Source organism: Cavia porcellus, unplaced genomic scaffold (assembly GCF_034190915.1).
Source record: "Cavia porcellus strain 051 isolate PalLab524CR breed Dunkin Hartley unplaced genomic scaffold, mCavPor4.1 scaffold_21, whole genome shotgun sequence".
Taxonomy (NCBI): domain Eukaryota; kingdom Metazoa; phylum Chordata; class Mammalia; order Rodentia; family Caviidae; genus Cavia; species Cavia porcellus.
The window spans coordinates 29,429,656-29,453,871 of NW_026947504.1; the positions used below are offsets into that span (position 1 = coordinate 29,429,656).

At 35.7% G+C, this 24,216-nt stretch overlaps 1 protein-coding gene across 4 annotated transcripts in view; it reads right to left on the reverse strand.

Moving 5' to 3' along the window:
• The window catches only part of Xpo4 (exportin 4), a 110,647-nt gene that overhangs the window by 85,790 nt on the left and 641 nt on the right, over positions 1 to 24,216 (reverse strand). For 2 of the 4 annotated variants that reach the window (XM_063232485.1, XM_063232488.1), the window contains one exon: positions 4,553 to 4,658. In XM_063232485.1, coding sequence (XP_063088555.1) covers positions 4,553 to 4,658 — 106 coding nt within the window. Of the gene's footprint in view, positions 1 to 4,552; positions 4,665 to 9,192; positions 9,263 to 24,216 lie in introns of those variants that run through there. The other 2 variants (XM_063232486.1, XM_063232487.1) reach the window with 2 other exon arrangements.

Sequence of the window (24,216 nt, forward strand, 5' to 3'; positions counted from 1 at the left end):
TTCTTTAGTTTTGCTTATTTGTGCTACCTCAACATGAATTCTAATTAAAGTACCAATTAGAATTCACAAAAATTTAGAAACCTTAAAATACAATGAAAATAAAGCAACAGCTTCTGAAAATGTGATCCCTATAAAAAAGATATACTCAGTGTTTTAACAAGGGAAAAACTTGAGAATTTTATTCAGTCTTAACGTATAGCCTACAAGGCTGAGGATTTAGCTCAGCAGCACAAGTGCCTGCCTGGCAAGCATAAAGTCATGAGTTTGATCCCTGGTACCAAAAAGTAAAATAAAATAAAATAAAAAGTATATCTATTTAGAACACATAAGCAGAAATATGGTATTTCAAATACACTCTCATTGTAAACCTCTTCTAAAAGACAATGATGGCTGTTTGCTTGTCCTCCTTTCCTGTTGCAATTTTAAGGGCAAGAAAACTGAAAATCATAATCACGGGATTTTAAAAAAAGGGACTCGTAGAATTTCAAAAATAAAACTCTACAGATCATCTAATGCAATTCCTGCATTGTAAAGTTGAAGAAACCGATGCCACAAGAGGTAAGAGAGGGGACTGAGGTCACATGCCAGCAAACATTCCATAAGCAACTCTAATCTACCTTAAAAGACATCTACCACTGAAACAAGACCAAATGAGCTCATGGGCGCTGAAATACGCTTATTTTTAATTACCTGTGCTTATTTTCAAGCTTTTTAAAAACCCTTTGGTGGCAATTACAGAAGAATGATATTTACAAATTTGCAACAGAAAAGAAGCTGGGCCTGGTGGTGCACACCCTCTCGTGGGAGGCTGAGACAGGAGGACCACTGTGAGTTGGAGGCCAGCCTAAGCTACATGAGTTCAAGCCCCGCCAGAACTGCAACCCCCCACCAACACACACATAAAGACAATGAAATTTAAAATTTTTTTCTTTGCCCTATGTTGTTAAATGAAGACTGCCAAATTACTATTCTAACTAGAAGCTGTCTAACATGGAAGAATGGGGGGAGAGAGAAGATTCCAGAATTTAAAAGCAGGAATTTTCCTAAACTAATATTATACTTTTTCATAAACATTATTATCAGCCTTCATAAATTGTTTTCATACATTATATAAATGTGTAAGAAAAGCTAGAAGGAATTCTAGAAGCTTTACCAGTATGCAATTAAACTACTCAGGTATAAGAGCCTTATTCTTAAAAGCTGCTGGCCATAAAGATGCTCAAAACTGCAATCATAAAGAACTCACAATTCACCTAGATTTTAACTACTTAGGAAGATCTACTGCTGGTTTAGGACACAGCCAAAATGATACAGCATTTAAGTCACTTTAACCGAAAGCTTTCACTTGCAACCACAATAATTTGCTTTAACAATAATTATGGTAGCTGGTGTGGTAGCCCAAGCCTGTAATCCCAGCACTTGGGATGAAGTGGGAAGATTATGAGTTCAAGGTCAGCCTGGGCCCGAACTACAGGGTGAAACTTTGTCTCAAAAACAAACAAACAAAAAAGAATTTATGAATAAAATAATCCATTTGTATCTCATCAGCCATCTGAAACTACACTGAACGACACAAGCAAAAATTTCAAGGGAAGTAAATAAGAGAAAAAGCACTATAATCTGATCGAAAAAGTTTTGTTTTGTTTTAAACAAGAAAAGTAAGCCCCAATACTCGGCTATTCTCTCTGACTTTGAAGATTTCTGTCCAAAACAGGAAATATAAGCTCCAAAAAGCCTTCTCTTTTGGCTTAATGACACATGTGCCCATCAACCAATAGTAAGCCTCAGGCGAAAGAAGAAAAACTTGACAGCATTACTAAAGAAACAATGTTCCAAATATTTTTATTCCAGAAATAAAAGTTTGCTAGTTTAACTGACTTTTTCCTGGTTTATAAGCGAACCTGAAATCCATTTTTCCTACAAGATCAAAAAAGAATGTTATTAAGTTAGCTCTAGAAGGGAAAAACCAATCCCACACAGTTCTTGGCTATTTCTTTAGGCAGAACAGAACTCTCAGGTTTTTGAAGAATATCTGACCCTAAGAAACAAGTAAAATTCCTAAGTGCCAAATATTACTGAGGTAAATTTGTCTGAAAGTACTCTTCTAACAAAATACACAAGCATGCAACACACACGGACACACACAACACACACACACACACAAAGAAAAAAGCAAAGAAAAATAAAAACTAGAATGAAAACAAAAAGATAAGGAGGGAAGGAAATGAAGAAAAATGAGAAACATAGAAAACTGAAGTTACAAGTGAGAATAATTTAAAGAGGCCAGAAAAGGGAAGCATCAAAAAGAACTTCTCCCCTTTATCAGAATATATTTCCCAGACATTCTCTAAAAATGACATACAATCCCTAAATAAGAATGTGAAAATTCTGAATTGTGATTGACTGCCACTTGTATGAGAAGTCTTCTCAGAGGAATCTGCCCTTCTGTGCTGGTGGCAACTGAGTAAGGAGTTAAAAAAGATTTTTTGTGAAGTTTAGACGTAAACATTAATGTAACACAGGCTTTGCAGTACATTAATGATTATGCTTGTCACACACGCATGCCGCCTTGTAAACAGTTAATGTCTCAAACCCAAACTGATCTTAAAAGCACGGCCAGAACAAGTGATACTACCCTTTTGAAAATTTTATCTAGAAAACAAAAATAATCTAAAACAAGCTCAAATTTTTTTAAAAAGTCATAAATATACGTACTTTAGAAAGGAAACAAATATTCTCAAATAAAATACTTATAACTTAGATCAGCCGTTTCCTACCAGTCTCGCATGACACTGCACTATAACAGAAAGAGGAAACACTGAGAGCATGGGTCCTTGCCAATGAGTGCACGGCAGAAGCCATGAACACGAGGCTTGAAGTCTTTTAAGTTAATACTAACAGTTTAATACATGGCTTTCTAAATCTATGAACACTGAACAATTTCAAATCAGTAAGGATGAGCTAACAGTTCCTTAATCTCTTCATAAGAATGTTTCAGTTTTGCTTCTTTTAATACTGAACTAAACATTCCACACAAGAATAAAATAACAATTTTCTTACAAAAACAAATCCATCCAAGTATACACAGAGACCACTTCTAAGTAAATTAATTAAAATGGCCTTATCTAGAATTGAAAAGGTAGTTGTTAAAGCCTAAATGAGCTCTATCCTGAATGGGACAGAATCAACTTCATCACTGCTGCCAGCTCATTGCAAACAGAAAACAGAACTTTTTAAACTGGCGATAATTTTACATGAGTAATGTGACCATGACATTAACCTTATTGTTCACAAAGTGCTTTAACACATGTCAGTACATGTGTACCTCACAACTAAAGATAGCCAGGTTCATTTAGCCAAGTGATGTATCATTATTCCCACACTGCAGATGGAAAAGAGGCCCAGAGAGGTGGACTTCCTCAAGTCCAGCGTGCAGCAAGCAACACTGGCAGTCAGATCGCGTGGTTCCAACACCAGCATTCTTCCCACTGCCACCTAGTAGCTCTCACTAGAGCCCTACACATAAGGCATTTCTAACGTATAGCCGTAATTGTAGTTCCTTTCAATCTGGAAACCAGGTTACTCCACGGAAATAATAGTAAGCTCTACAAAAAGCACAACTAATGAATTCTGTGGTCATGGACGATGACTCAGCCTTTCGAAGCCATAAGGCTTAAGTATGGGTTTTGTAAAGATGGCTTCAACTAAGAAAAACGGCCAACAGCAATCAGGTTATAAATAATAACCACCAATGAAATCTCCCTTGCTGTTACTGAACTAAGAGACAGGTGGCAACACCACATATAACTCTGAGAAAATGCCATCTTTAGAGTAAAGTTATAATTCTTGTGATTGTTTTAGAAGAGATCATTTCTATACATTAAGTCAAAATAAGGAACTTAGAAAATATATGTGACAAAAGTAAGTCTGTGCTTTATTTTATGATATAAGGATAACCTACCCAGAAGTGACTTTATTAAGCAAGCTGAGTACAAAATAAATGGAAAAAACAAAAGCCACACTATGGAAAAACAATTTTAAAAAAGAAAATATAGGGGCTGGGGGTTTAGCTCAGCGGCATAAGCACCTGCCTTGCAAGCAGGCAATCGTGAGTTCGATCCCTGGTACCGATAAAAACCACAAAAAGAAAAAAAAAAAAAAAAGAAAATATAGAATTCTCTAAAAACTACCTAATTTTCAAATTAACATAGCTAAAAAATATTGTACATTTCCAGTAACCAATGGCATGACAATTGAAAACAATGAAAAAAATACTGGATTCCCCCCCTACACACATACATTAACAGTGTTCACATTATGATCAGTAACAAAACAAATTATTAAACAACAGGTAAGGGGAAAACTGTAAAGTAAAAACGTAATTTTCTTCCTGGTTTCACAGAACATCTTTAAAGCCACTACAATAGAATTATTATTTATGGAAAATTCCTAACTGCACATCTGCTTGTTTTAAAAGGAATTTAAAATAGCTAACGTTTTTAAGATAGTAAAGCCAGATCTATGTCAAAATATCTTTAAAGTGGATACTTACCCAAAATATGCTTGCAAACTGCGAAGGGTGATTTTGATTTTCTAAATGATAAGAATATATGTTCTGCATGCTGTCGCTGTTCATTATTGACCATGGAAGGTGGTGCCTTGAGAGTTAAAAACAAAAATAGTAATAGTTTAATGAGAAACCCTGAACAACAAAAATCCTTCTGCCCATAAGACAAAAAAACATGCCAAGCATAAACACCCACTCTTGTAATCCCACGTACTTGGGAGGCTGACACAGGAGGATTCCAAATTCAAGGCCAATATGTGTAATTTAGTAAGATCTTATCTCAAAACAAATGTTTAAAAAAGGCCAGGGAGGTAACTCCTCAGTAAAGCCCTGCTAGCATCTTCAAGGCCCTGCATTTAACTAGGAGTAATAATGGAGCAAATTTCTGATTAATTTTCTAAGTACCTATGATAGTATAAAGAGTCATAATAAACATTTAAAGTTTTAGAAAATACAGTTCCTGGTGAAGTTTGAGTCCGAATACATTAAAGTTACCAACATTTTTATAAAAGTACATGCTTATGCAACAATTTTTTATTTTTAAAATCAGATTTTATTGGTACATTTTAGATATACATGATGATCATATTCATCAGAGGAGCTGTGCTTGTACATGATATAACGTTTTTCCCATTGTATTTTTTTTAAGAGAATGCTTTATTGTTACTTTTATTCCAAAATGGGCCTGTGTCTGATCTGATCTAGTTCAGATAGTATCTAAATTCCTCAGTATTAGTAAAATTGAATCCAATTTACAAAAAAAATTTTTTTTCTAAAAACAACCCTTTAAGGTAAAGGATCAAATAGTTCTATAATTACTATTAAGTCAGAAAAAACAGTGAACCGTTGAGTTTAGAATTTATAAAACTCCTCTTTGAAGAATACACTAATCAACCAAAAGATAAGACTTTTCTATTTTACCAAAACCAACCTGTGCAGTCTGCTCAGTTTTTAGAATTCCATTTTGGTACACTACTCTTTGAAGATAATACTTTTTAGAATCAGATATTATATACCCAAATATATAATCCTACTACATGGCCTGGTCATTTATTTATTTTTATTAAGAACCATTTTAAGGCCAGGAATTTAGCTAAGCAGTATAAGCACCTGCCTGGCAAGCACAAGGTCACAAGTTCGATTCTCAATACCAAAAAAAGCAAGCAAGCAAGCAAGCAAGAAAAGAAAGAAAGAAAGAAAGAAAGAAAGAAAGAAAGAAAAAACAAACTACTCTAAAGAGAATGGGAAAAAGAGACTGGGTTATACAGCCTTTCAATTTGAAAATAATATTTATTCTACCATCTATCTGTATTAGTAGTTTTAGAAACAGTTTAGGTAGATGATAGAAGAATAAATCCTTTTTATTCTAACCAATGTAAAGACAGGAAATGATAATGCAACTGTATCAAGGAATCTTAATGAAGAAAAACATGGTAACCATGTGCATTTAAATCAATATTTATCATAAATTACATCAATTATGCAACATTAGTCACTCTGATTTCAGTCAATACAGTAAAGCAGTGATGTACACTGAAGGAAAATTAACTACTGTGATACCCTGGCTTATGTGAATTACTATAATTAGCCAAAGGCTGTTCAGACTCTTCCCAATGGCATAGCACCCTCTTGTGTTAAATTCTCTTTTGTGTGTGTGTCGTTAAAATTCTTTCAAAACAATACATTTTTTATTTTAATAATAAATTACGATAAACCATTAACTATATCCTGAAGCAAAGGCCAGGGATTTAGCTCAGTGGTGTAAGTGCCTGACTGGCAAGTGGGAGGTGATGAGTTCGATCCCCCATACCAAAAAAAAAAAAAGAAAAAAAGAAAAACCAGTCTGAAGAAAATATTGTTGCCGGGTGTGGTGGCTCATGCCTGTAATCCCAGCACTTGGGAGGCTGAGGCAGGAAGATCGTTGTGAGTTTGAGACCAGCCTGGGCTACAGAGTGAGCTCAAGGCCAGCCTGAACTGCATAGTGAGACCCTGTCTCAAAAAGACAAAAAAAGAAAGAAAGAAAGAAAGAAAGAAAGAAAGAAAGAAAGAAAGAAAATATTGTTGTCCTTCCATTTATGAATGATTCCCATCATTTTCTCTAGTTTCACAAGACGAGTTTATGTTTTTACAAGATACCTCCTCACTTTTTATGCCTGGTAACCATATCATGAACTAATGCTGGATATCATGAACTAATATCATATAAATGAACTAATCATATAAATGAACTAACGTTTGCTAATATCAGCATATTAGCAAACACTATTAGCAAATACTGCTACATATACAAATTAGATCATCTAGGTAATTTCTGATCATTCTTCTTGTTATCCTTAAAATGCACTTACATATGCACAATTATACACGTTTAATATGCTAGTTACCCTACAACTAAAATAAAACAAAATGTTCCCAAAGTTAATGATCCAAAGTCACAATTTATCAAAAAGTACAGTCAATATGGGGGTGCATGCCCGTAATCCTAGCATTCAACTGAGACTGGAGGATCTTTCCAAGTTCAATATCAACCTGGGATACAGTGAGTTCAAGGACAGCCTAAACTGCACAACAAAACTTTGTCTAAAAAGACAAAACACAGGGCTGGGGATTTTGTTCAATGGCATAAGCACCTGCCTGGCAAGTGTAAGTTCATGAGTTTGATCCCCGGTATGGGGGGAAAAAAGACAAAAAACAAAACAAACAACAACAACAAAAAACAAGTACAAGTGTTACTGTAACATTAATGGAGCAAAGAACGATATTCCCTTTATAGAATATAGACATAATGAAATACAAACTAAAAGTTAATATTACTTTGAGTTAAACATTCTATTTTTAAGACAAGGTCTCACTACCTAACTCAGGCTGGCCTTGAATCACAGCTATCTTCCTGCCTCAGCTTCCCACGTGCTGGGATTAAAGATGGGGACACTAGGCCCAGCTCACATACTTGAATATTATCAAACAATAAAATCATTAAGTCAATATGTTAAGTGTCAGGATGATATTCACTTTAGTTTCTAAAACCAAAAATGTAAATTCCTTCTTGAAAATCAGAGGTGGTGGTGTACAGCTGTACTTAGGAGGATTGCTTTTAGGCTCCAGAGTTGAAGGCCAGCCTGGGTAACATAGCAAGATCTCACCTTATTTTATTTATCCCTAAATTCCTAGGGCCTACAACATGGAAAACGAAGAGGTGCTTAGTGATAACTAACATTTATTCAAACTCAGAATCACAAGACATTTTAGATACACACATATATAGTAGATACACAAAAAAAGGAAAGAAGAAACAGAAGGGAAAAGGAAGGTAATTTCGCCAATCCTTGTAACATCACAGAGAAGTCCTTGCTTAATTTTATTGTAGGTTTCACCTTCCTATACCTTCGTTTACCCAAAGTGAACTGTAATCTAAACATATGAAGTGGGAAATGAGAGAAATGAACAATTCACAAGTTTTAAATTGTGTCTTCCTGAACACTGTAATGAAACCTGGTACTCTGCTGTCCAATTGTCCAAGGATCTGAACCATCTCCTACGCTAAGAACATCCACTACTGTACTTGACAGGCACTGAAGGCTGCCACTTAGTAGCCATCTCAGTTATGAGATCAACTGTTACATACATTGTCTCATTTGATCCCAACAACATACCTGCACAATTATCCCTTATTTTACTTATGGAGAAACAGATTTAGAAACTGCTGTGTACCCAAAATCACCAAGTTATTAAATATCATAACTAGAATCTGACTTTCAATTCTTTTTTTTTTGGTGATTTCCAATTCTATGTCACATTAAAATCAATAATGTAAAAGAGGGAGTACATAGTTGGTTTGACTAGTACCTCTCAGATATGTAGCAGTCTAATCTGAATTTTTGTTTTTTTATTTTAAAAACAAAAAAAGGATAGAAATGATACAGAATTTTTTAAAAAAAGAAATTAACAGTAGTTAATATATTACTATCTTAGAAGTAGTTGTTCAGATTGCAAGATTTAGGCATGAAAAAAATGATCAAACAATGAAAGCACAACTGTTCTATTATCTCATATATAAATATATATACATATACACACATATGCATACCCATATACATATAATCTTTTCCTTTCTTCCTTTTCTCCTTTCCCCATCCCAGTTGTTTGAGCACTTTCTTTCCCTTTCATTTTCACAATATCTATTGTACATTGCATCTTCTTCTTGAAAACTTCTCTTCATTCTAACATTCTCCTACTCTGCTGGCTGCTTATATAAGATCCCCTTTCCCGAAACTTCCTAGTAAATCTACATGCCCCTCCATCGCTCCTCTGTCTCTTCCCTCCCTTCCCACCTATGCTCATCTTAGTACTTAGCTGTGGCTCCCTTCCCTGTTTATAAGCAGTCCTATTCCGTCTCAAAAACCCCTTTACACAATCTCGAAGCCTCAAACAACAGACACAACAGGACAAACAGGATGGCCTGGCTCTGACCCCACCTATGTGCCACACTAGCTAGGACACTCCAGGCACAGAAAGGTCCCATAGCAAAATGCTGTTAGAAATTCATCTCATAACGGACAGAAGAACTGCATTTAATTTGAGCAAACAGGTCTCACAAAATTAATCTTTAAACAGTAACACATTACCTTAAAACCTCAAGGTTTATGAGAAAGTTGTCCTAACACATGAAAAAGGCCCAAAAAAACCAGAAATAACCTAAAAAAAGAAAAAGGATGGTCTCACTCAATCGAATGTACTTATGACGATATAATTATTATATTTAAAACATTAAAGCAGAAAAAAAAATGAAGTAAAAGAATTCTCAGAAACTGACATGTGACTTAAATGGAGATATGGATAACTGCGTGTATGTTTAAGTATATAGGATTGATATTAACTGGTGATAGTTTACTGTTTTTTTTTTTTTGTAGTTCTGTATTACTTGTACCCTTACACTGCTTTGTTTTGTTCTGCTTTTTTTCTCTTTTTCCTTTTAAATAAAAAAAATAAATTATTATTATTAAAAAAAAGTATATAGGATTAATAACCATATTACTAAGTTTTTGTTGGACAGTTGAACAGAACTGTTCGCTGTTTGAATCCCCACTTTGTATATTTCACTTTTGTATCTAGAACAACTATTTGTTAAGAGGACAATATGTAATCATTAACTAGTGATTTCTTACTTTTTTTTTTTGAAAGGATGTATTATTTCTACCCGTTTTCTGTTTTGTTTAGTCTTTCTTTAAATAAAACTAAAAAAAAAAAAAAAAGAAACTGACATATGACTAATGACAAAGGAGGAAAAGATTATGATGCTGGAACACTGAATATTTCTACAGAACATATTCTAGTTGAATTTACAGTTTAAAAACAAAAAGCAAAACTTTAAAACAACATTAGAAGAAAACTGAGAAGCGATTAGAAAACAAGAGCTTAGGATGAAAAAAAAATCACAAGTCAATGAAGTACAACTGAATAGCAGAAACTGAGTTACATCCTCAATATTCACTTCTCCCTACCAGAATGTTAATTCTATTTATCCAGCAAAACACTCAGCTAAATGATGTTCCAAATCTCATTCTTCCTCCCCTCCCTCCCACCTCCTTTGTTTGCTTGTTTGTTTTCTGAGGCTGGGTCTCACTAGCAATCCTCCTGCCTCCAAGTGGTTCCAAGTGCTGGGATTACAGATGTGTACTACCAAACTCAGCTCCTAGTTCCTTTTCTAACTAGAAGCAGCTGTGGGATTAAGTCCTGTGCTATAAAGTATTTGTAAGATTTTTGGAGGGATTCAAAAGCTTGATTCAGCTAGAACATGACACACTGCCTTTCCTGTTCTCTAGAAACAGGCACAATGACCATGGCTGTACTAACCATCTCAGATCATAAAAAGATCCAAAAGATGGAAAATACCCGCTGAAGAATAGGAAAACACAAAGACTCGTGAGCCCCAGATGACCATCCCTGGATAATACAACACCAAATGTGAGAGAATAAACTTTCTTTTTAAAAAATATTATTATTTGAGTTTCTTGTAGTATATTGACAAATTCAATCCAAACACACACAAAATATAACTGACAAATGGCCAATTACCAACAGACTACACAACTCAGAAGAGAAAGTAAAATGGCTAAGAAACATACTCAACCTCATCGGCAAACATGGAAATATAAACCAGACATGAGCCATAGTTTTGGACTGATAGTTATACAGTAATTAAGGACAAAAACAAGTATTTAGCTGAGCAGGGAGGTGCATATCTGTAATCCCAGCATGTGAGAGGCTGAGGCAGGAGTTTGAGGCCAGCCTGGGCTACATAGAGAGACCCTGTCTCAAACAAAACAAAACAAGTCCAAACCAAGTGTTTGGGAAGTTGGAATTAGCACAGATAATTATAAACCCCTGATGGTACCCCAAAAGAGAATACTCACTTGAGATTTTAAGATTATCTAGAAGAAGTTGTTGGTTCTGAACAAGGTATACATTTCTAGGCATACATTCCCTACAGAACTTCTTCCACATAGAAAGGCCACAAAGTTGTTCCCAAAGAACTATAATAGCCATCAAAAAAGAAAAAAACCAAATAACAATTTGAATTTCCACCATGCATCACAGTATAATCACACAGTGGTTTATAAGGCATTTAAATGACTGACTACCAACATGGACAAAATCTGAAAATTATCCTGAATGAAGCAGGCAAAAGACAAGACCTACAATGTACTATTCATATAAACATTTTAAATAGTATCTTATTTACCACTGTGGAGAAAGAATAAAAACATGAACGGAAAAGCTAAGCAATTTTAAAACAATGGTTAGTTACTTTTGCAGCAGAGCAAGAGAGGCTGGAGAACAGCATGTAAATAAACCTAAAAAGAGCTTCAAATGTACCTTACACTTACGTGTTTCAGGAAACCGAACAACTGGCTTTATTAATATTTGCTAATCTAGGAGGCAGGCACACGGCTGATTTATATTATTCTAGGTGCTTTTCCGTTCATTTGGAATACTGCATATCTGGGTACAGCTGATTATAGATACCTTGAACATGTGCTAAAACCAAATAAAAGTGACAAAATATTTTGCCTTAATTTTTAAATACATCACTGAAATTACAAGCAAAGAAGGACTCATCAAAAATTTACAAAGAAGTGAACGCAGGCATACAATGATGAAAGCAAGCAGCCATTTCCTTGGAGACAAGTGCCAATCCCTACTGACAGGACCTCCACGTTCACTAAAGTATCAGGCCAACAAAACCCAAATATGTTGAAAATGTCAGAAACAAAATATAAAGTATGTCTAAAAGAGCAAATAAAAACACAGCCTTCAAATATAGACTTCATTAAATTATGTATCCAATGACACTATCAAAATAATAAAAAAGGCAATCCAAGGAATGGGAGAAAATGTTTACAAATTACATATTTGAAATTCATATTATATATATGAAATGTATACCACAACTCAACACTAAGACACTAAAATAAGCAAAAGACTTGAACAAATCCTATACAATACAAATGGTCAGTAAGCAAATAAAAACATGATCAATATCACTAATCAGAAAAATGCAAATCAAAGTAAGATACCATTTGATAATTGTAAGAAGGGTCTCAATCAAACAGAAAATATGATCATTATACACTGAATACATGAACTGAAATCACACTGTACTTTTTAATGGAAATATATGCAATTACTATGCATTGATTAATTTTAAAAATATGTATTTTAAAATAAAATGCAAAATTGAATCCATATGTATTGCTGGTGGTTACATAAAATGGTATAATCAAGAAAGGGAGGGGGAGGGCCACCACTATGGAAAGTAGTTTGGCAGTTCCTCGAACAATTAAACACAAATCACAAGTTAATCCAGCAATTCTACTTTTAGCAACATCCAAGAGAATTGAAAGTACTGCCTAGCACTAGGGAAGCTGAGAGGCGGGAAAACTGCCATGAGTTTGAGGCCAGCCTGAAGCTACATAATGAGTTCAAGGCCAGTCTGAACTTCATAATGCGACCCTAACACCCTCCACAAAAAGAGAAACTGAAAGTAGGACTTGAATAGATTCAATGATCTTAGCAGCATTAGTCACAAAAATATACTGTAGCAACAACTCATACAAAGAATAAACAAAAAAGTAGTATACACAATGAAATATTACTCAGCCTTAAAAGGGAATGAAACTGTGACAAAGGTTACAATATAGATGCATCCTGAAAATGCTTTGCTGAGTAAGATAGATAATAAAGATCACTGGCTGATCCCATTTATAAGAGATACCTAAAATACTCATAGAGATATAAAATAGAGCCTCATATGGTGGTGCATGCCTATAACCATAGCACTCTAGGCTGAGGCAGGAGGATCACAAAGTTTAGCCCAGCCTATGCAACTTAGTGATTTAGTGAGACTCTGTCTCAAAAAATAAAGAAGTGCTGGGCATGTAGCTCAGTGTGAAAGCCCACAGTTCAGTCTCCAGTGAAAAGAAGCGAGGGAGAGAGGCTACGAGGAAAAGAAGGGAAGAAGAAGCTGGTTCCGTGGGACACAGTGGGGAGTCAGTGTGTAATGAGTGCAGAATTTCAGTTCAGGGTAATGGGACAATTCTGAAGATAGTGATTTAGATGTGCAAAAATGTAAAGGTGCTCAAAAATGATAAATTCTGTCTTGTATTTTGCCACAATAGAAAATAAAAGCAAGGAGGCTGTAATAGCAGCCCAAGGGTAGAATGCTCACCTAGTAAGCATGTTCCCTGGACTCAAGGTCCAGCAGCTAAAAGAGACGGGAAAGGGCCGGGGATTTAGCTCAAGGGCAAGTATAAGGTTGTGAGTTCGATCCCTGGTTCCAAAAAAGAAAAAGAGCAAGAGATCACAACAGAACTTTTAGGAGCAATATAAGAGAATTTGAAATATGAATAGAAATATATTTGGGGAAGAGTAATTACAACAAGAACATACTCAACCACCCAAACTCATCCAACTGGACACCTCAGATTTGTGAGTTTTACTGAATATTAATATACTTCAATAAAAAGATGAAAATGCAACAGACAGACTAAAAGGCATTTTAAATATCCTGAAAAGAAAACTGAGGTAAAATTACTGAAAGGCACAGAGAAGTGCAAATGTAAAGCATCTCGGAAGATAAAGCAAAGGAGCATTTTCTGTTCTCTTCAGACCAGGGGGCTGGCCTCTAGAGACATCTCCGTCCTCACTAGGATCCCTCATGCTCCCCTCTCAGCATCTCTCTTCTGTCCCACTAAATGGGAGAGGAAAAAGAACCAGAAAGATGAGGACCCCAAAACTGATGAGGGTCACTGAAACTTAAATTGAATGTCAAGCCAAATAAAAAACTGAAAACAGGGGCTGGGGATTTAGCTCAGCGGCATAAAGGGCCTGCCTTACAAGTGTATGGTTGTGAGTTCGAACCCCAGTACCAATAAAAAGAAAAAAAAAAAAAGCCCTGAAAACATCACATTTCTGGAATTATAGTGAAACTGAAAAATTCAATAATCAATGAGAAGATCATAAAAGCAACTAGAAATAGGATAACATTTTAAGGGAAAAAACAGATGGAAATTATTTCTTAAAGCAAAAAAGAACAGCCATGCGTGGCAGCACACACTTATAATCCTAACACTTGGGAGGCTGAAGCAGGATGATTGTTGAGTTTGTGGTGAGCCTGGACCCTGTAGGGAGACTGTCTCAAAAACAAAAAACAAACAAAAAAAGCAAAATAAGTCAGGAGATTGAAGGAAAATAACTATTAGCTTACAAGTATATATCTAGGAGTCAGGTATAGTGGCACACCCTTGTACTCTCAGCACTAAGAAGGCTGAGGCAGGAGGATCCCTGCAAGTTTGAGGCCAACCTGGGTTATACAGTGATACTCTGTGCCAAAAAAACAAAAAAGAAATATATAGGGAATTTAGAGTTAGACTATAATGAAAGCATGTTTATGCAAATAAAAACCAAGAGTCTATCCCAAGTGCTCTCCTTAAACAAATGCTAAAGAAAAGCAATCCCAGATAGAAAGTCTTGAATGCAAATGACTATGGAGCAAATTATCTATGTTGACCCAACCTAAACAAATACTGATTTTATTCCTAAAATTATTAATTTATAAATATAGAGAAAAAAGACATTTAAAAACACTGGATAATAACAGCCTAAATAAGGAGAGAGATTTTCAAAACTCTGACAGTACTGGCTAAGAAGGAATGCACAGTATTAGAGGTGGGGGTACAGCTCAGTGGTAGTTTACCTAGCATGAACTGGGCCTTGAATTCAGCCCCGGCCCACCAAACAACATAAACTGTCCACAGTTCTGTCTGAGCTCACTCCTACAGGAATAGTTCTACCAAATGATCATGCAGGAGAAAGCTCAGGCTGAGTCTTCAAATGCTGGTTATCTGAGATCCAGAGTTCTCAAAGCAGTTTTGTACCCTAGGGACATCTGGTTGGAATCATGATTGGTTGCCACACTGGGGAGCATGGCAAGTAACCAATGAACAGCAGGTAGGGATGCTGCTAAATATTCTTCTAAACAAGGTTACACAGCCCCAAACACCAACACTGACAGGACTGCAAAACCTTGCCCCAGATAAATCTTCACAAACTTGAAAATCAGTGAATGAACAATGTACTTCAAAGAACAAAAAAGAAATATAGGACTCTCATCCAGTCAGTCATTATACAAAAATTACTTCAGAACTCTGGGACAAGAACCCAGACCAACCTGTTTTGCTAAAAGAATATATGACAATATTCTTTCAACTTTTATGATGTCAGTATAAAAAATGAAAATGTCTTGAGATAGCTTGTAATCAGAAATATATTAGAGGTAGTCATGTTATATAAAGGTGACAAAAAGTCATTTTTATCATACTATTCTGATCAATCTAAAAATGAAAATGATTTATAATCAAGTTATACATCCATCTTCTTTATCAATATTGTATATCACCATCGATATTTTCATAAATATTATCCTTTGGTGGCAGACTGTGCCATTGATAAGAAACTAATTTCTGATTCACAACACTATTTTCACATCCAGAGATACATCTTAATGATTTCATCAGTATTTCCTTCCCTATTGGCTTTCCTATAAAGTGCTACAAAACGCTACTTGAAAATCTCCAGGGCTGTTTAACTCATTTGTCAGGTCCAAGGTATAATTAAGTGACATCCTAGTGAAACCCTAGGTTCAATCCCCAGCAGCACAAAAATACCTAAATTCTCCCCCCCCCCCCCCCCCCGACAACAAGGTCTCACTGTGTAGTCCAGCCTGGTCCAGAACTCATAATGATCTTTCTGCCTCAGCCTCCCAGGGATTGCACATGTGTATCACCACACTCTGCTCAAAACTATTCTTTTAAATGTGTTCTTTAAATGAGGATCATTTAAAAAAAAAAAATGTCCAAGGTGATCACAGTGTCTACTCAAGAAGCCAAGACTGAAACATAACTTGAACTTATGAATTTGAACCTAACCATGGGAACACAAAATGAAATCTCTATCTCAAAATACTTTTTTCCACAATATGAAGTTCAGTAAGTCTAGCATAGCAATAATTTCCAAAAGTTAAGTTTGATACAAGGTTGAAACAGAAATATCAATACCATTTTTAGTACTTTGATCGAGTATCCAATGGGTATACTTTTTCAAGAAACTCATACTTTTTCTTTGTTCAGTATCTTGTCAGAAATGGACAGTAATCTCCATTTCATCTCCATGTACCATGGTAGTCCTATATGTGGGTCATGTCTGAGAAATGCCTGTTTCGAGGATCTTAGCCAAATCCTGTCTCAAAATTTAAAGTAAAAAGCCTTAGGCATGCACTTCAGTGGGGCAGACCCTACTGCTGAGTCCCCAAGACCACAAAAAACAATTATTCATCAAAAAGATGACAAGGGACAGCAGTGGTGGCAGAGGCACTAGTGCGTGTCTGTTGGTGGCACGAGGCTGCATCATTCAGGTTGCAAATTCTGAATTACTGATTCTTCTGAGCCCCAGGCAGTTACTTCCCTGTACTGTGGATGGAACTAAATCCCTACCTCATAAAAGTCATGCATGTTAAAAAAAAAAAAAAAAAGTCATGCATGATTTTCCATCTCATTAACTAAAATCCTGCCTTTTTTCACTTTTTCAAAGAATGCTTCCTCATTGTGTGGGAAACTGGTATCTGAGAGTTCTCCTGCCTTCTTTTTCCTCTGAACCAAGAGTAAATTTCTCATCATGTTTAATTGGCTGTCAGACTTGTAATGGGTCTTTATTTATAGAGGAAGAAAGACCCCAGTTTGGATCTGAAATTGATAAGTAAAAGAGATGAAATCATTTTTATAGATATCAAAATATCACAGTGGAAATGCGCAAATATTGGATAAAACTTATGGTCTGACAGGGTAACATTCTAGGAGAGGGAGCCAACAGGAAAAAAATCAGTTGTGTTTTCATACATTAACAATGAGTCAGGAAAGAAAAAAATCACTTAACATAGTATTAAAAAGGACAAGTTCTTGGTAGGGATGTTAAGACATATGGTGAAGCACATATATTCTGAAACTTGAGCTGCTAAGTTTTATGCCAAAGAGTGGTCCGATGGCTGAGATCTCCTTCACAGCCTCAGCAGAAGCCTGCCATTGGTGGCAACCACGGAATCAGAGCTGACTCTAGGTGTCCCAGGTCCCTGCTTTTAGTGATAATGGAAATTAACATATGGCACAAATTTGCAAGAAAAAGCTTTAAATAGAAACTGAGAAAGAAAATGAATAACTCTGTATTGAGGAGCAGCTGAGTGAAGCACACTCTGACCCAGAGGGTCACAACGCTTCACACAAAAAAAACAGAGGTCAGTTACAGATGCGGTAGCATAGGTTGTCTGGAGTACTAACCGTAATCAGCCTCTGTTTTTATTTCTCAGAACCAGAGAAGTCCTCTTGCACTGAGTAGTAATTCTACTCCCATGAAATGGTTCTCTCTTTTGGTTTCAGTCAGGTGAGCCTTTAGTTCCTGGGTAACCACAGTTCAGCAAAATGGCTGGGCTATTTCAGGCACTGCTCTAAGGAGAAAGGTTGTAGAACTGAATGTTGAAAAAGCTGGTAATCAATCAGACATCTCTCTGAATCCTAAAAATTCTTGTAGTAACTCTTACCTTGATGTCCTCAATCTTAAAGAGGAATGAGATAGGCCAGGTAATGTTAAGGCTAATCAGTTTTGTTCTGTGTAGTTTTCTTTAATGAATGATATAGCCATATCCAAAATTTGAAGGTAATAAGGAAAGATATAATAAAAAAAAGTATTATGCTTTGATGACGATAGAACAAGAAAAAGAACAAGTAGTTAGTTAGATAAAACCTGCTCAAGCTGTACCTAATGGCTAGAATTTAATATTGCACCCTGGATGCAAAGAGAAAAAGATGATGAAGTAGCATATATCAAATGTGAATCAAGGAAGGGGCTGGGGATTCAGCTCAGCAGCATAAAAACCTGCCTTGCAAGCAGGCGGTTGTGAGTTCAATCCCTGGTATCGTTAAAAAAAAAAAAAATCATAAAAAAACAAATGTGAATCAAGGGCTGGGATTTAGATCAGCGGCATAAGCACCTGCCTGGCAAGCATGAGGTCATGAGTTTGATCCCCAGTATCAAAAAAAAAGAATTTCTCATCAAATGTAAATCAATGTTTATGAATCAGAAGAAGAATGCACAGACACAAAGCTAACTCTAGACATGTATTGCCAAACAGGCACTACCACATGCGGCTCCACCAACTACCACGTTTCCAGTGCTCAATTAGCCACATACTGGAGGTAAACACAGAACACTTTCATCAGCTCACAAAACTCAGTACTACTGCAGAAGATATTTGCTAGAATTTTATTAGACCAACTACTATATCTGAGTGCCTATTGTAAGATTATTTTTGTGCTTTGATGAAGGTTATTTGCTATATCAAAGTATAAAATAAGAACTTGTATTTTGCAGGGTGCTTCCTATGTGTCAGAAATTAAACATTTTCCTCTTTATGTAAATTAGTTTAATCCACATTAACCGCTGAATAGATTACTGCCCTACTTTGAACATTAAAAAGACACTGACTGCCAAATGTCACACAGCCAGTCATTACTGGTGCCAAGAGGAATCCAGACAGTTCAGTCCTTCTGTAATGCCTTCCAATTCCTATGGTTTTGATAACGTTTCCATATGTTCTTACTAACAATACACTAGGGAATTTTCTAAGACCTCTCCTGATCAGGTCAGTCTCTTACTACTGATTTGTTTCTTTTTCTTTTTTTCCTCTCTCTTTTTTTTTTTTTTTTTTTTTTTTTTTTGAGACAGGGTCTCACTATGCAATGGAGACTGGCCTTGAACTCAGGGGAGTACTTCAGCCACAACCTGCCAGTGATGAGATTAAAGGTATGTGCCACCACACCCAACATGTTTTCTAATCAGTTCTAATCCTTACCAAAAAGCCAAAAAATAAAAACCAGACTTCTAAAATCAGTAGTCATATTCAAAGCACAAGACAATGTTTTATATTAAAAACATGTACACATTATGGATGAGAATAAAAGTTCTATTAATTTTTAATGTAAAAGTTAAGAAAAGAAATTTACAGCCTGTTTTGGTGGTAGTCTCCTGCTTCTCCCAAATATACATTCATTCTCTTTCACTATGAAAGTGACTTTGGCATTTAAGAAAAAAATTAAGAAGGCTTATGTATTTTTGTTGGGCAACTTCAACAACCTCACTTGTCACCTCAAATTGCCTCTCTCAAATCAATTTTTCACAATGCCAACAGTGAAAACAACTAATCACTCACTAATCACATGCTGCACTGATGAATGAATGCAAATGAGGCCTTAAAATACCTCTGGCCCTGGGGCTGGAGATTTAGCTCAACGACATAAGTGCCTGCCTTGCAAGCAGGCAGTCTTTAGTTCGATCCCCGGTACCTATAAAAAGGAAAAAGACCCCCCCCCAAAAAAAAAAAAAAAAATACCTCCGGCCCTCCCCTCTTCCTGGGGTCATATCATATTACTCTCACACATGTGTTCATTTTTTTCACTCAACAGCTCTTTACTAAATGCTGCATTAGTACATCATCAAGGAAAAGCAAATGAGGTTCCTATATTAATATTGTTAAAGCCTACCAAGTGAGACCAACATTCATCTATCATGTAGAGACCAACATTCATCTATCATGTAAACAAACATATACAGAATCTGATTTTGAAATCTGCTACAGCAAAACAAGTATCTACGGAGTCAGAAATAGAAATAAGTATTAAAGACTGTCACATTCAATGGAAAAGAATGGTTTTAATATGAACTTTGGAAGAGCCAATTACTAATAAGGAAGGCAATTAAAAAATTTTTTATCACTAATGATTAGCAACAGGATGCATAAACGAGTTTTTTAATTAGATTCAAATCATGAAGTTACTTTTGATGTCTTATATGACCTCTACATATAAAAAGAACTATCAGAGGAAACATTAAAAATATTGTATAAATTTAAATGTGAAACTAAATTCAAATTTACTTAAAAACTGATTATATGAAGTAAAATGTTTTTAGAAAAACATTTGGCAAGGATAATCAACTCCAAATGTACTTATTTACACACTTCAAAACAACTAGAAAATTACCCTAATTGCTACAGCCTATACAGGCACTAGCATTAGAAGCATCTGCCAAAAGACCCTCCCCAAAATAAACTTAACTGCATGTGGTAGGAGTAACTCATGTCACTCTCAATTATTATGACTGAAGATGAACTTGCCAAAATTAAAATTGGAGTAAAGTTATCAAAATTTAGAGTAAATTTATCAAAAAATAAGCCATAAAAACTGCATGACCAATTAAAGTATCACATATATTATCATATGATATAACTATGACACCAAAATATTTTTTGTAACTTTAGTATAATATTACCCCTTAATCACTATTACTACTATTATGCTTGATAGTAGACTTTTTAAAGAAAAATGTGTTGGGGCTGGGGATTTAGCTCAGTGGCATAAGCACCTGCCTTGCAAGCAGGCGGTTGTGAGTTCGATCCCCAGTACCAGAAAAAAACAAAAAGAAAAAAAAAAAGAAAATGTGTTATATTTTATAACTTTCAATGGCACTTTTTCTTGCTTTTTGAACAAGAGGTCCATATATTTTAACTTGCACTAGGTCCTGTGAATTATGTAGCCAGTCTTGCCTGGAAAACAAAGATAGTAGCTAAGAAGAACTTTAGGGCTGGATTATGAGGCAGGGCCAAAAACTATGCTGTTTTCAGCATAAATGTGTGCAAAAACTGGCCAGTAATCCCAGTACTTAAGAAGGCTGAGGCAAGAGGATTGCTGTGAATTTGAGGCCAGCCTGGGCTACATAGTGAGACTCAGTCTCAGAAAACCAAAATTAAATAAACAAATTTAAGAAAAAAAAATAAACGAGTGCAGCCACACATGGCCTTCTGAACCAAAACCTTCACAGGTAAATCAAAGGATCTGTAGTTTTAGCAATCCCCACTGATTACACAACCAAATTTTGAAAGCCTGCTCTAAAATATTCTGTCACATTACTGCAAATTTAATTTTTCCACAATAACAATTGAATAGAAAGGAAATCCCTATCTCTTCTCCAGAATAATTTATTGGTTTCCTATTAGTTCTTTCTCACTTAAAAGGCATTTTTGCTTTTATTTGTTGATGAAATAATGTTTAGCTAGCGATGACTAAACATATCTGTGGAAATAAAAGTTATAACACAAGTTTTCATTTTCTTCCAGATAAAATGAATTGAGTGTGGGGACCCATGCTTATAATCCCAGCACTCTGGGAGGTTGAGGTAAGAGGATCACAAATTTGAGCCCCTTCTAGATAATTTAGTGACTTAGCAAAATCCTACTACAAAATAAAAAATACAGAAAGGCTAAGAATATAGCTGAATCTGAAGGCCCTGAAAAAAAAAAAAGATAATTATTGACCTCGATTTGAACATTACACAATATCTACATTATCAAAATATTATATGCTATCCCATAAACATCTACAATGTTTGTATCCATTTAAAATTCCTAATATTGGGGCCAGGCTGATGGAACAGGCCTATAATCCCAGTGCTCAGGAGACTGAGGATCACTACGAGTTCAAGGTCTCAGTAGGCTACATGTAAAGTTCAAGGACAACAACATAAGAAGACACCCTGCCACAAAACCAAACAAACAAAAAAAATCCTTAATTTTAAAAAGTAAAATATTTTACGTAAAATAGTTATAGGCCACTCAAGAAAACAGCCAGAAGCTATAGCTGTAACTCAGTGGCAGACTTGCATAGCTTGGCTGAGGCCCCAGATTCAATCTCTACCACCACAAAAAGCAAGCAGCCAGACTTTTAAAATATATACAACACTCAATTATTTCAAAATGGTGTATACTTATGATTCAATAATAACTTTATACTATAAAAGTTTCAAATTATAAGACAGAGAAATGGAGGATTCTTGCCATTTCCAAACTGTTCTCTAGAAAGGTATTCTGAAGAGTTTAATATGTATTTTCCAACTGTTTTATGCACATACAAATATACGCAGGTGTGTTCTGCAACTTTTCCTGACTTACTTTGAGCTTTGATCTTTCCACATCCATTCAGATATTACCATTGTAAAAAAAAAAAAAAAAAAAAAAAAATCCTACCACACATTATTAGATCTTTTTTTTGACACCAGGTCTCACTATGTAGTCCAGGCTGGTCTCAAACTCAGAACAATTCTTCCGTCTGAGCCTCTGGAGTGCTGGGATTATAGGCGTATGCCACCAGGCCTGGCAGATCTCCCATAGGTCTGAGTCCTTACTCTACCACCTTCCTATATGTTTGAGTTCCTTAGCTATGAAAAAATGAAAACAAAAGTTGTAATATCTGCATCTTACAGAGCTACTGAGTATTAAATAAGGTGATATGTGTAAAACACATGGTACAGTGCCTCAAACATAGTTATCACTCAATAAACTATTATATTGGCTAGATGTGTAGTTCAGGGATAGAGTACTTGTCTAGCACACACAAGGCCCTCGGCACCATAAAATAAAATAAATTTTAACTAGTGTTAATAATAATTTGGAATAGGGGGCTAGGGGTTTAGCTCAGCGGCGTAAGCAAGCAGGCAGTCATGAGTTCGATCCCTGGTACCCATAAAAACAAAAAAGACCAAAAAAAAAAATTGTAAGTTTTTAAAATGAGGAAATAACATAGTAACTTTTTTTTTCTTGGTATGGAGGATTGAACTCATGACCTCTCACTTGCCAAGCAGGTGCTTCTGCCACTGAGCTGTATCTCCAGCCCCAATGCAGTAACTATTACTGTTTTGAATAGTAAATAAGAATTTCAGAAACTAATTTCCTATTTTAATAACTTTTTTCAATATTTTCCCCTGGAAAGAGGAAAAGTATATAAGCAGGTAGCTACACAATATATGAGAGGCAGTGGGGTAGAGTGGAAAGAGAACCAGCTTTCAGCCAGCCAGATGCACTTGAGTCTGAGAATTCAGTCACTTAATAATTATGTATAACCCTAGCCACTTAAACTCACTCAACCTTGGAAGATTTCATAACATAGGTAAATTACATAAAGCATCAAGCCCAATTTCTAGCACTCCTAACAGTACTTATTATCATTTTTCTTACCTATAGTAAAGCCAGCCTTCTCAATTAGAGAAGATAGAATGTACTGCAAATAAATTCTATCAGGCCAACAATTTAAACACTAAAACACTGTTTTCTGGGTCACATACTCCTTTTAGAATCTGATGAAAACAGAGCCTCTATTGCCTAGGAAAATTTTAGGGATTTCAGAAAGCACTATGTGTCAGGGTCCTTGTACTACAGAGAAACCAACTAGTTTTTCCTAGACTTACCACGAAAAAATGTGTAGGTTATCTAGCTACTTAACTTGACTCACAAGGTAACAAGTAAATCCTTCCTGTGTTTTTTTTTTGGGGGGGGGTACCAGGAATCGAACTCAGGACCTTGAGTTTGCCAGGCAAGCGCTGCACCGTTGAGGTAGATTCCCTGCCCAATGGTGCTTTCTTAAACTGGCCTTCTAATGAAGTTAAAACATCTGGTATTGTGAGTGATAATAAAACTTGACAAATGGAACTACAAATTACGCTAGAATTAGTCCAAATATTCTTATATACGACGCTTAACACATAGTCCAACACCGAACAAAAAAAATCTAGAAAAGACGTAAACCTGGTTGCATTCAATTCTTAGAAAGTATCAATTCGTCTCTTGCAAAAAAATAATAATAATAATAATAAATATATATATATATATAAACACGTGTCATAATTCACAAAAACAAAGGTGGAGGCACCAAATATAACTAAACCACTTCAGTTTACTGAGTATAGTTTGTCCTTCTGCGCCTTGCGTGAAAATCTTTAATCCCTTGACTTGCGTTTCTTAAACTCGCTGAGTTCATAACTTCATCGAACCGGTCAGCGGTATAAGAATGAAGCCAGAGTACCGCAGACGCCAGTCTCCAAGAGCGCAACCCCAGGCAGCTGGGTATTGGACTAAGTTCTGCCCCAGTGACCTTGGTCCCAGAGTTTCCTCCCTTTCTCCTGCCGGTCCTTCCACGTGCTGCCGGCTGCTGTAACCC